At 42.3% G+C, this 13,760-nt stretch overlaps 1 protein-coding gene across 1 annotated transcript; it reads right to left on the reverse strand.

Annotated features, from left to right (window-relative positions):
• Positions 1–861: 861 nt before the first annotated feature.
• Positions 862–9,798, reverse strand: dlat (dihydrolipoamide S-acetyltransferase (E2 component of pyruvate dehydrogenase complex)). Its single transcript, XM_085363732.1, has 14 exons — positions 9,379–9,798; positions 7,692–7,793; positions 7,491–7,615; positions 6,916–7,075; positions 5,239–5,365; positions 4,943–5,118; positions 4,700–4,847; positions 4,551–4,618; positions 4,180–4,266; positions 3,769–3,876; positions 3,561–3,679; positions 2,163–2,325; positions 1,931–2,067; positions 862–1,850 (listed from the first exon to the last, which is right to left on the reverse strand). Exons 1-14 carry the CDS (start codon positions 9,631–9,633, stop codon positions 1,721–1,723), a joined length of 1,905 nt encoding a protein of 634 aa, XP_085219858.1. The 5' UTR covers positions 9,634–9,798; the 3' UTR covers positions 862–1,720.
• Positions 9,799–13,760: the final 3,962 nt, after the last annotated feature.

Here is a 13,760-nt window from a genome sequence, read left to right on the forward strand (position 1 = left end):
AGAAATGCTTCGAAGGATGAAGGTGATGATAGGGAACAGATATTAGACACAGATGTGCAGCGATTCATTCTTTTTTCCCCCGCTACCACACACACACACACACACACACACACACAAAGACACATCCACCAGCTCTACTCACTGTAGGAGTCAAACATTCAGGCTTTTCCTTTGATTCATCATCCACCTGTATTTTTAACATGAAAAATTGACTGAAATGGTACGTTGTGGATCACGAAAGGTTTTCGCTTAGACAGCAGTTGTCCTTGTTCTCTCCTGGATCACCTGGAGCTTTCTTTAGGTGCCTTTCCAGCTTTGACAAAAGTCCTGCTGGGATAATCACATTTACTCAGGGCCTTCTTGATATGCTTTTCTGCTCCCCTGGCCACCATATCTGTGGGAATGATATCCACGCTGTGTTGTAACGTTCTGATGACACCCAGTTTCTTCTCCAGAGTGTGATGAGAGTCAAAGCTTAAATACTGATCCATATGTATAGGTTTATGGTACAAAGCAGTTTTTAAATGTCTCCCATTACTGATGGAAATCTCAGTCTAAGAAGGCTAACCTTTCACTTTTCATATCCTCACTGGCAAAGTTGTGTTGGTCCACAGAGTTAATGTGATCAGTGAACTGTGGCACATCCTGAGATTTGATTTTCACCTAGATGTCATCCACATACCTGAACCAATGTGGTCATTGAGGCTCCAGGTTCAGGTGTCGTTTGCAATCAGACCAATGCCCAAGAAAGGTACATCACTTGCACTTCGATTTGGGCAGATCACCGTGTGTGAATACAATCTTACATCAAGTCTTCCAACAACAACAACAACGACACAAAACAAAGGAGCTTATGGCACAAGGTTGTCTTCACCCAGTTTATTCAAATTACAAATAGCATCCAGCACCACCTTTGTGCGTTCCAGCTGTGAAATACAGAATGTTTGAGACTAGAAAACAAAACAAAACATCCCCGCTGAAGAGAGAATTGGCAAAACTGTTGGATATTTCCTGTAAGGGCAGCCTTTTTCATTCTGAGCTATAATGTTATTAAGTTCTATGGTGAGGTCTCCAAGAGCTTGATTTGTTTTTATCCAAACGTCTCACCACCATATACAAATATACACATACAACTCTTTTCATCCACAGTCAATATACATAACCCTAGCTTCACCCTCCCTACAGAAAACATCTTGTATTTTGAGTGTCTGGGATCATAACAGGGACAGGTGTGTAGATCTGTGTGAGCCTCAACATTTAGATCCCCAACAAGCATACAAACATCTTAAATCTTTTATCCACAAATAGCATTTCCTATTTTCTAACATTCACAGATTCCCGTATGTAAGTTGGCAGAAATAGGGGTATACGGGATAGATTTGCTCTCTGGTTTGACATGTAACACTTCCCTTTTTAGTGACGCACAGTCAGTTGCTCTTCTAGGGTAAGTTGCTCCTAATTCTGGTCTCGTGTAAGATGAGGGCCACAATAAATAGAGTATAGGTGAGAAAGCGCAAGAGGGGAGACAGATCGGTAGGAAAGAAAGCGAGACAGACAAGTAAGCGGAGTGAGTCCTGCCTCTTCCCCTTCTGGGTAACAGGGAGTGACCTGGTGCCAGGGCCAGCCAATCACGGGAGGATCCAGACCAGTTTAGACCAATCGGATCGCTTCAGTGAGAAGCCTCTGCCTGTTGCTGCAGTTTGATGGCAGTACAGTCTCGTCACAACAGCATGGTGACGGGTTTCTCCAGGAACTTGCGGAATTCTGCGAGCCACTGTGCACCGACCGCGCCGTCCACCACCCGGTGGTCACAGCTCAGCGTCACCGACATCATGTTGGCTACGTCAAACCTGCAAGGACCCGCTGCATTAGACGGCAGTTTAAAATGATACCATGCCATTCTGTTACATTACTACATAAATGCACAGACCCTTTTTCGTTGTCAGCAGGCATGAGGCGTTTCTCTGAGCCACCGACAGCGAGGATGCAAGCCTGAGGAGGGTTGATTATCGCCGAGAAGTTCTTGATGCCAAACATGCCTAAGTTAGAGATCGTGAATGTACCGCCCTGGTTGGGAATATAAAGAGGACAATTTAGGTTTGCGAAGAAAGGAAAAAAAAAAAAAAAAATTATCACTCAGTCAGAATATTAAAAAGCCTTACCTGGAACTCGTGAGGCTGCAGTTTGCCGTCTCTTGCTTTGCCAGCGAGAGCCGTCACATCTGAGCTGATGGAGGTCAGTCCTTTGATGTGGGCGTTAAACACTATGGGCGTGATGAGGCCACTGGCTGTGCTCACGGCCACACTCACATCCACCACGTGATTCCTGGAAAACATAAATAAAGTCATTACAGATGCCGGCGCAGTTCTCTCTTCAAGGCGACCCTTTCGAAACTGAAAGACTTATTCCGAGCGCTCTCTGCTGGCAAAACTGAAACTGCCAACCTGAGAAATATCACATCATTAAGATAACAGTCATTGGTGAACTTTATATTTACAGACAGGCACTCTTATTAGAATAAAAGTATAACAATATGTTTTATACTACCATAAATAACTATAAATGGAGAGGTAAATAGTGCTAATAGCAGCATTAACAATGATACAAGTAGGCAGTGGAACACACCGATATAATGGGAAGTCTAATAAAGGCATTGCAACTATTGCACTTTGCACTTGAGGGAGATATTGCATTATTATTCTAAGTCAACAAGCTGCTTTCAGGCACTCTGTTATTCACAAAAGGTGGCCACAGCGAGTAGCTCCGCGTGTTTTGATTTGGCACATTTTTATAACAGATGCCATTACTGACACAAACCCAAAGAGATCTGCGTCTCCTACCAGGATGTTTTGCTTGTTGGGCGAATGTGTAAACGAGTGCACTATAGGGCCACTATTATTCTAAATCAATACTGCACACTTCATCTTAACAACTAAAATAAAGAAAGTCTCACGCAGTGTAAGAAACGGTGCAAGTGACTTCATGTACACTTAAACAGCACAGAAAATGGAAATAATTTCAGCTACGAGCAACGTTAATTTCATTTTGCTACTCTCCCCTCTGTTGCAAATAAACTGACACCTCACCAGTGCTAACGAGACTTTGTCTTTGATTATTAAAATCATGCTGCCCAACTTTGAAATGTTTCAATCAAGCGCAATAATTAAAACAAAATAACAAAGTTAATTTATCTTGAAATTAAAAATCTAAATTTTAAACTTCCCTATCAAGTTAACTTCATTTCTCTGCATCTATCTTGTGGTTGTACACGTCTCGGCTGCTGTGAGAGAACCACCAGTCTGCACTAGTTGCTTTTGGCCGTGATGGTTTCTGCCTTCAGTAACAAGGTTTTATCATTTAAATGACTTACTGGCGTAATGTTCCCCAACGGCATGTAAACACACTCTGTGATGCATGCACTCATTTAAAGATAAGATCCAAAGAGACAATGGCTGGGAATACAAAGCAAGATGGATATTTCCACAGTCAGGAGAACGTGTTTTCTGTTTGCTGCTTATAGGAACTAAACTCCATGTGGCTCTTAATGAGTTTTTACTCACTGACGAATGACTGTGTCCAACCAGGACGAGTTGCATTCAGGAACCTTCAGGCAGGCCAGAGCACTAGCTTTGATGATGAAATCATTCACACTAAGTTTGATATTCTGGGCTTTCACCTCCTGCAGAGAGAAGAGGGTGAAATCGTTTATGAGATGCTGGAAATGAGGTTTTAGTGCAGTTACATCTCTATTAGAAAGCACAAACTCACAGCGTTGAGTTCTTTTCTAAGCTCAAGCACTTGGTCCATGTTGACATCTACAGACAAATAATAGTGGGGGATGGTTTGTTTGGACTGCATCAACCTCTGAGCAATGACCTGCAGGAGAGACAAATATATGCACTTTAGCTTTGATCCATTATTCATCACCAAGAGGAATGAGGGGTGCTGGCTGGGTCTGTTTTGATAAATGGAGTGCCCGCCTGTGGGGCAAAATGTGTTAGCACAGGTCAGAGATAACAGAGCTACACTGAGATCTCCTCGGGACATTTGCCTCCAAGCTCTCAATACACCAGCACAGCACCCCGCACAGAAGGAGCCGCTAATGCACCGACTGCTAGCAGCGGAAGTCATCACAGAATGTAATGGCCCATCAAGAGGCAGGTGTGTGGTGGTGCTCACCTTGCGGATGTTGCTGATAGGGATGTCTGTGAAGGTGCCAGTTGGTGCAGCAGGGGCTGGTGCAAATGCGGGAGCAGCTGGAGCAGCCTGCAGACGTAGAGATTTAATTTGCATTACAGACAACAGAAACAGAGGTACAGGAAATTAATTAATAATTGTGATTATTTGCCAAAACAGATAAATCACTGTCCTGCAACAGCTAAATGTATCATTTAAAAGAAAAATGGGCATGACTGACAGGGACTTATTGATCAGACTGTCAGTATTACATCGGTATTAAGAAAAGGACCATTAAACAATAAGAATGGGTACACATGATTTAACTGGGCTGATGGGCACTAATGTGACTCAACAGTATGGGTTTCCCTTACAGGTGCGGCTTTTGGTGGAACAAAGTTCTCAATATCCTTCCTGGTGATGCGTCCATCAGGGCCAGACCCTGAACAAAAGAGTATTTAAAATTAAAATGTAAAAGCTTCAGCAAACGCTCTTCGTCCATCACATAGGTCCAGCTATGTACCGCTGACTTGAGCCAGGTTAATTCCTTTCTCGGCAGCGAGTTTCTTGGCAAGCGGGCTGATGAACACACGACCCTTCCTGGGTGCAGCAGGGGCAGCAGCTGCTGGTGGTGGAGCAGGACTGGGTGATGCAGCAGCTGGAGCTGCGACCTACGACATAAACAAAGTGTTCTTAAGGCATCTTAAAACTGTACAAAAGCCAAATGACTTCTTATTTGAAAGTGCAGGTTTTCTGTGAGTCTCACCGGTGCTGGAGGTGGTGTGGAAACCTCAACCACCCCAGTTTCAACGTAATCCTTGAAAGCGGCAATGTCGCTTTCCTTCTCTACAATGATGCAGAGCGGCGCGCCCAGAGGAACATCACGGGTTCCCTCCGCCACCAGAATTTTTGCCAAATACCCTTCCTCTTGCACTTCAAAGCCTGTATGCAAACACACAGGACCAGGCTATATTAAAAGTAAGATCATAAATATTTTTTCCTCTGTAGTGCTGAAAGTGAACACGCTTTAGGATCGATGTGTTCAAATCCATTTGGATTTACCAATGGTCGCCTTGTCAGTTTCGATCTCAGCTAAGAGATCTCCTTCGCTCAGCTTCTCTCCGACCTTCTTCTCCCAGCGCTGCACTGTTCCCATCGTCATGGTTGGAGAAAGAGCAGGAAGTGCGATCTGTAACAAATTCCCACAAATGTGAACAATAGACCTGAAAAAGACTGACAAACTCTTAAGCATCTAGTCAAGTTACAACAAACACTGTTAAAGGTCTAGAGAAAATTTCTTCATGATCACCCCTGAAGACACTGAATGATGTTACAGGGACATTCACAGCTGAAGTAAGGGCAGGGACAATTTTGTGGCACAGCCTCCAGCAAATTAAAGCCTTTAACCTCTCTCTGATTAAATGATGACGTGGTGTGACATTATTTTTGTTAGTTTTTTAAGGAGAAAGAAAATAGTCCTTCAAATAGAGAAAGTTAAAAAATATAACAGATAGGGCAGTCTAAAAATGGCAAGTTAGCCTTCTTAGACTGTGAGATTTCCATCAGTAATGGTGGACATCGAAAAGCTGATACCACAAACCTACGCATACGGATCAGTATTTAAGGTTTGACCCTCATCATCCACTGGAGCATAAATTGGGTGTCATCAGGACACTACAACACAGAGCGAACACCATCCCCACTGACACAGCAGCCAGGGAAGCAGAAGAACAGCACATCAAGAAGACCCTGAGTAAATGTGGTTATCCCAGCTGGACATTTGTCAAAGCTGGGAGTATTGGAGCAGTTGAGACGCATTTTTTCTAAACACCGGGTCTGTGGCTCTTAAACCCCAGAACATGCTGCACCAAAAATTGGTCCACCCCAAGGATCGGGTCCCCCGACACAAACAGAGTAAGATAGTGTACGTTGTTAAGTGCCAGGAGGATTGCCAGGATTTATACATCGGGGAAACCAAACAACCTCTGGCGAAGCGGATGGCACAACACAGAAGAGCTACCTCGTCAGGCCAGGACTCTGCAGTCTATTTACACCTATAGGCCAGTGGACACTCTTTCAATGATGAGGATGTACACATCCTGGACAGGGAGGAATGCTGGTTTGAGTGCGGAGTCAAGGAGGCCATTTACGTGAAAAGGGAAAGACCCTCTCTGAATCGAGGAGGGTACATCTGTCACCATCTTACAATACTGTGATTGCAGCCATTCCCCAACTCTCTGTGAATGGTACTCATGGCCATTGATCAGTGGGTTTTGATCAAGGGTCATGAGAATTTGCATAATTAAGATTAAGGAACCGACCTCCCAGCCCATTGTTCCTTCAGTGGGCTGGTTTCAGTCATTATGTAAATGTACTGTTTATAAGATTGGGGAAACCTGCAGTCAGCTGAGACTGAAGAAGTCACTTTGATGAGTGACGAAACGTTTCTCCCACTAAACGCTATGTCCAGATGAACAGAATCAACTTTTGGCGATATAACAGATACATGGAAACTACACATCCACGGAAACTGTTTAATACCACACAAAGTAGCAAAATCTGACGCATGATCAGAAGAGTCCATAGTGGTACCCGCTTCACTGCCCTGATACACAGTGATCCTGGACAACCCTGATCAAACCAAGACTACGCGCACAAAACAGCATCGTAAACAGATGCTGTCTACATCACAAATCTACGGCTTTCTGACCGAACTCATTTATGGGAGAGCTCGCTTACCTTCAAGTGTGCGGGATAAGAGCTTCCAGGGGCTGCAGGTTGAGCTGCCGCTGCAGCAGCGGGTGGCGGAGGCGGAGCAGAGGCAGTAGGTGAAGGAGTGGCACCGGCTGCTTTGATCGAATCTAGTGTTACATCCTTAAAGGCTGAGACCAAGTCAGGGCTGCAGAGGAAAATATATCCACAAATGAGTAAAAACTGACACAACTGCATTGAGCCATACGGCACCCTGTCTTTTAACCTCCCATATTTGATTGTGGCACCTGGCAATTTTATTGATATAGCACATTTCATTACATTACATAACAAATGTAGACGTAAACCAAGCAGCATTAAAGTTTATTTTAAGGGTTTTCTGAAGATTCAAGTCTTTTTATCATGTTTGTTAAAGCTGTAGGATTAATGATGCACTTAAAGGACTGAAAAAATAAATAAAAGCAGCATTTTGCCACTATCAAAACAGAGTGCTCCCCATTTAATGTTTTTCAACTATTAATTCGTCCCATTACTATAAAAGAACAACCACCAGTGAACTAACAGGCCTTAGCTCTGAATCTGGACTGTCCAAACACACTAACTTGTCAACTGTGATGCAAATCACGGCTCCAACGTTGACATCTCTGGTTCCTTCAGGAACCAGGATCTTTGCCAGATAGCATTCCTCCATCATCTCAAATCCCACAGTGGCCTTGTCCGTCTCTACCTACAGAGAGAGGCAACATTAGAAATGTACACCACGATCCTGTTTTGCGGCAGCGTGGGCACACGCGGCTCCTAACCTCAGCTATGAGGTCACCCTCGCCGATTTTCTCCCCCTCCTTCTTCTCCCAGCGAGCGATCGTTCCTGTCTGCATGGTGGGCGACAGTGCAGGAAGCTCCACCTGAAGAACAAGCAAATGAATAAAATCAAAAGTTTAACCTAAAACTTAAAATAAAAAAAATTATCTGTATCATCCTTTTAGAGTATCCAAAAGGCCAGTCAAAAAAGTGCCATAAGTCAGGTGTTGTAACTGCTGTTGCTACATCATCATCATCACCTCATTCATTGCTCAATAAAATGACCTACATCCACTTTACCACATCTGATTTTTATTGAGTTTTTTTTATATAACAGCAAAGATGAATGACATGCTATTGGTGGAGTAACACAAAGGTGGAAGGACTACTGAGAAGCCTTCCACTTTAGAGTCAAAAATAGAGGGTTTCATTAAGGCTCACAGCCTCAAATCTGCACCTATGCTCAATTAACCTAACAAGCACACCTCTGGACTGTAAGGGGAAAGTGAAGCTGCCAGTTTCATGATTTAGGGGACAGCATGTAATTTCCACATGCAGCACTCCTGACTGACAAAGAGGTATAAACCAGCAGGTCACTTAAATTGGAGGACGAGCATGTCAGACTTCCCACGTTATAATTGTTTCATGTTTTCAGGAGTTCCTGAAGTTGTTCCACAACCAATTAACCATCAGCTCCCTCAAAGTCCTCTGTCTGATGCAGTAAAGGAGAACACAAATCACCTGCTCTAACTGACTTCAATACACTTGGGGAAAGTGACAAAGTATGAATCTAGTCTTTTTAAAACTTTACAATGAATGCGCTGTGTTAAAATGTCTCAGACAGAGGCAAATATCGATAGTACTGAAACAAACACTGATATTGGGATCAGATTGTGATACAACCTATACTTTACTTCTAATGTCTAAGATCTAAGTTCTGTGTTAGATAAATTATTTTTGAAGAAAGTAAAATATACCTCAAACATTTGCTCAGAAAAGTGTCTGAACCTTTTCGCGGTACCTGTCACATCTTTGTTTTTTGTAAGCTATAGCACATTTAAATAACAGTGCTTTAGAGAAAGGTACATTTATGTTCCAAGTCTAAAAAAACTGTTTCAAAATAGATGACAAGCTGAAAGCTGTACTTTGTTGTAGAAACAAAATACAGCCATTATGGAAGGTAAAGCTCAGTCAGTTAGTGGTCATTAAAAGTTGTTCACAATTTGCAAATTTATGATGAATCACCTCAAACAATAACATACTGCTGTTCCCTACTTAAGCTGTCTTTATAGGTTACAAGTATCGGGATTGGCAATCCGAAACCCTGTATTTACTTGGTATCGGGATCGATACCAAATTTTGCAGTATCGCTCAGCACCATCAGGCATGTGTTACGTTTTTATAGCCCAAGTATTTCCTATGGCCTCCGTGTTTGGGGCACACAAGTCAGGTTTGACGGATTGGTGTCATTCAGGAGAACCGCAGCACAAACAGTCACAACAGTGTCGCCAGTGAACAGTGGAGAAACTAATCGTTCAACAGTTCCTGCTAACCTCACACAGGGAAGAGCCGGATTTCCAGCTAATAAAGCGTTTTTAACAGATCTCTGTAACAGGCAGGGAGGTCAAGCTAGCTAACGCGGTGAACATGGGTGCTATAGCAACCTGACACCGGCTCCAGTAGCGTTACCTTCTGGTGTGGCGGCAGGCTGTAGAAGCGCTTGCACTGACATCCATCTGCTAGCTGGGGAGACCGCAGAAGAGTCGCTCTGTAGCTGAAGCCGGAGTCCAGAGAGGCGGCTCGGGACCCCGCTCCATAATGAAGCCGTCTCAGACAGCTGGTTCCGGGAGCAGACCGGGAGCTGAGCGCAGCAGGCCCGGCCGGGAGGGCACGGGGACACCGGAGCCCGGAGGACGGCCTGAGCCGCAGGATCAGACGAAGCATTTTGCAGCGGTTGGGATACTATACAGAGCTGGTGAATAATATGTATGACTTACACCAGCATGAGAACTACACCTACACCGAGGGTCTCTTCTCCCTGACAGCCAACCCCTATTTAACTCCTCACTTTCTAATGACCTCCTCCAGCCCCAAACACAACCATTTACGGCTTTCTTGCTTGTGCTGTCGTAGCGTTGTCGTTGGTGTCGTAAATCGCAGCGGCTCAAAATTCAGTCGCTGAATTCCCCCAAAACAAAACAAACAAAACAACAAAAAAACACCACCACTGTCAATATAAGTACAATGCTAAAGAAACAAAGTAACGCAAAGAAAAAATTATAATAAGAACTGTTCAAACTGTTTTTAGCGATAAATGTAATTGTGCTGTAATTACATCAATGACCACATGATGGCAGTAGATTCTTTTACTGGGAAGTTTGCCTGGGTTCAGCCAGCCTGTGAATCTTGATTTGAATGTATCACAGTGAGAAGTTTACATATACCCATCATGGCATCTTTAATGACTTAAAAAGAACTGGGTGCACAAGTTTGAATTTATTTTGGATTTTGTCCAATTCACAAAGGTCCGATGCCCGCGTGACTACAAAAACACAGCTGGCTGGAGCAAAGTAAGTCGAAGTAAATGTGATGAGTTGGTGAATTTAAGTAAAATAAGTAAATAAATAAAACCATGTACACATTATAACTTAGTCAAATCAGCCTTGAAGGATAAAAACTGTCTAAGAGTGTCATGAAGCATTCGGAGGATGACACAAAGTTGGCCTGCTTTTCAGTGTTTTAAATTTTCGGCACTGAGGTTTGCTTATTGTAAATATCTTTTACTTGTTTTTACACTTTGTAATGTTAAAGTGACACTGATGACACAAGCGCTGTCTGACTACAGATACCAAATCTGATTTGGTATTTGTAAGAGTGCCATCTGTTGGTCAGAAAGTGGCATTGCAGGTAACAGTCAATATGCTGGACAATGTAAAACAATAAAATACAACATAAAAACAACAAATTATTTGAATGTTTGTCTATATAAAATATCTTCAGCTGCTTTTTAAAAGAATCAGTGGGGTCGGTACAGTGTAAAAACAGTGAAAGAGAATTCCACAACTGTGGTGCCACTGCCTGAAAGGAACGATCAAGTTTTTCGCAAGTTTTCCATCGAGTGCTAGGGGAATCAGCGGTCGTTGACCTGATGACCTTAGAGCTTGGGAAGATGAATGCAGTTTCAGCGGATCCGATATCTATACTGTGGAGCTTGACCATGTAGGGCCCTAAAGGTTAGAAGTAAAATTTGAAAATGAAACCTAAAACTTACAGGCAACCAGTGAAGGGAGGCCAAAACTGGGGTGATATGAGATCTTTTGTTGGTGCGTGTTAAGAGTCTTGCTGCAGTATTTTGTACAGTCTGAAAACGATTTAAAACTGATTTGTAAAAACAAGTAAAAAGATATGGTTGGGAGCAATAATTAAAGTTTTTTTTTATCAGTCTAGCTGGAGGAACTTGTCGTTTAACCATTGCTTGATTTCTCTCAGGCAATTACTTAAACTAGACAATTTATAAAACTCAGAGACTTTAAAAGAACAGTATAACTGAATGTCATCAGCACAGAGATGATAGGAGATATTATTGTAGCGCCTAATAATTTAGGACAAGGGGGAATATATAAAGCAAAAAGAGAATTGGACCCAGAAAGCAGACCCAGACAACAAAGAATATTAAAGCCTTTATTTTCAACACACAAGAAAGGACTAAAGAGGATAGAGGTAACAATTAGCAGTGACAAAATACAGTGGTTTGGTAAACATGGCGTGGTGACGTAGCTATGAGCAACCAGAGAAACGGGACAGTGAAGGTAACTGGAGCATGGCTGGTATGTAATGGTCACACTTGGGAGAGAGGAGAATGGAGTTAGAACGGGAGCCAAGGGTGAGTTTAAGAGAAGGTGAGTATGACAGTTTTTCCTAGCTTACTTGCAGGAGGAGTGATAGAGGTGGCGTGAGTCCAGGAGGATTCGTGAGTGTGAGATGGCTGACCTGAGTTCAGTTGGGTCTGAGGTGATGAGTGGGCAGGAGGGCATGCAGGTGAGGCGCCAAGGAATTCCCAGAGAGCAGGTATGAAAACAGAATCCCAGAGGTGAGTCTCAATCATGCGCCATGAAGTATCCGGGAGCAACTAGAGCACAAGATAACAGCGTAAGCAGAGCACTTAAGAGAACAAACATGAAACATGGGAGCCAGTTACCAACATAGAGGAACCTGGTGGAAATTATGCCTTATGGTTGGTAGAATATGGCTGATATGAAGATGCACCTGGTCGTTTTTTGTGCTGTATCGGCTGTTTCTATAGCACAGACTGACTGAAGTGGTAGAAGTGAGATTTAGAGTCTATTCTTGGCAGTGCACCTGGGTTAAGAAGTCAAGAACTGCCAAGTTGGATGGGGCAGTCCTATTATAAGCGAAATAATCATCATTTCATATCTAACATGTCACTGACCTGTCAAATAACTATAAAGACAATGGATGATAGAGTCCAGCAGGAGTGTCCAGAAAGTGATGTGTCGACTATAATGAAGGATGCAAAACGGTGTAAAATTACATACTGATCAAAGTAAGTCTCATCTACTAGCTAACTGTGTTTTATGAAAAAGATTTGGACTCAGTCAGGGAAATAAAAGATGGGAATTTAATAAATTTAAATGCAAAGTATACAAAGCTACAAAACAAAAGAAGGAGGAGTTGGTGACTCCTCACAAATAAATAAGAGCCCTGATATGCCCGAGAGTTTTTGTCTTTGTTGACTTTTGACCTACATGTGTTTAAGGCTTTTCACCCCGGGGTTGTTTTGCTTTTCTTTGTGTTAAGATGTTGTTTTTCTGTTTATATGAATCTGTTCAATTAACTCTGTTTCAAGAATTCTGCTCTTTTCAAGAATTAGCAAATCTTTCAATCCATCTAATTCTGTGTGATAGTAGTCAACACAATGAGGGTAACACTGATTTTAAGTTTTTAACCTCTAAGCTCTGGTTTTATGCTTTTTATTTTAGTCCTCGTTTCACAGTGTTTAGGGTTGAGTCCAGACTTGCAATTATAATTTATGATTAAACTATTAAATGAACTGAAAATGCATTTGAGACCATCATTCTCTGCTTTACTTCACTAATTAAAATCACCTTCGGCTCCGACAAACAGGAAGACAACTTGCAACGCCTTGACATTTATTCACCGAAAAAATGAAGAAAATAATCAGAACTTGACCAATCATGAAAGAGATTAACCTAATATTCTGTCTCAGTTGGAATGAGTGAACCCATTGCAATCCCAGTTCATCTCAGATGAAATCAATAATAAAGACATTGATATTCATGGAAATGTATTGCATGTGCAATATAAAAACGGGAACAACACATTTCTTTAAAAAAAACAGTCTCAGGTTTTATTTCAAAAATACCTAACGTACAATAAAAGCTGTTAACAGACAGTATTCACTTAAAAAATAACTTTTAGCAAACAGCTCAGGTGTTCAATAATCCTCTCACCAGTATATTTCTACATTCTACAGTACAGCCAGTTGTGGTATTCAAGCAGGAGTTAATAAACAGACGTCTGCATGGATTCTGCTGGATTCTGTAGGAGTTTATTCCAAATGGCAAGACAGGGGCAGGGAGAAACAATGACATGTGTGACAACCAGTTTAACTTCCCAAACACACACATCTGTGTGTGCGCACACACATACACCCGCACACAGTAAAAAGAAAGATGGCTAAATGTTACAGAACAAGGATCCTGTGAACGTTCTGATGTAAAATTCACATCCAGAGCATATTTCGACCAGAGGAGGGACATCCTCGGTTCATAATCTCTTTAAACAAACAGCAGGCATAAAATGAATATATTTAAAGGCATAGTGAAGACACAAATTTACACAAAATGCGTTTTTACTATCAGAAGTTCAATCTGAGCATGCTTACAAGGCACGCCGATTGGCTACAAAGCCACATTCAACTCTCCTCTTGATTTAGTTCACAAATGAGTCCTTTTGACTGCCATGCCATCATATGTAACTAACACGAAACACAGAAATACAGCCGTGTCTTGTCTCTCTATATTTTGTCG

Source organism: Diplotaxodon limnothrissa, linkage group LG10, assembly GCF_057381915.1.
Source record: "Diplotaxodon limnothrissa isolate DT_005_m linkage group LG10, D_limnothrissa_male_GT1.1, whole genome shotgun sequence".
Classification (NCBI taxonomy): domain Eukaryota; kingdom Metazoa; phylum Chordata; class Actinopteri; order Cichliformes; family Cichlidae; genus Diplotaxodon; species Diplotaxodon limnothrissa.

What these genes read in the sequence shown, in the direction of transcription:
- dlat (XM_085363732.1), bottom strand. Translation starts at nt 9,633, where the DNA reads ATGCTTCGTCTGATCCTGCGGCTCAGGCCGTCCTCCGGGCTCCGGTGT. An exon ending in GCCTGCCGCCACACCAGAAG is followed by an intron (nt 7,794 to 9,378) that starts GTAACGCTACTG and finishes CTTGTTCTTCAG; the next exon opens with GTGGAGCTTCCTGCACTGTC. An exon ending in TTGGACACAGTCATTCGTCA is followed by an intron (nt 2,326 to 3,560) that starts GTGAGTAAAAAC and finishes TATGTTTTCCAG; the next exon opens with GAATCACGTGGTGGATGTGA.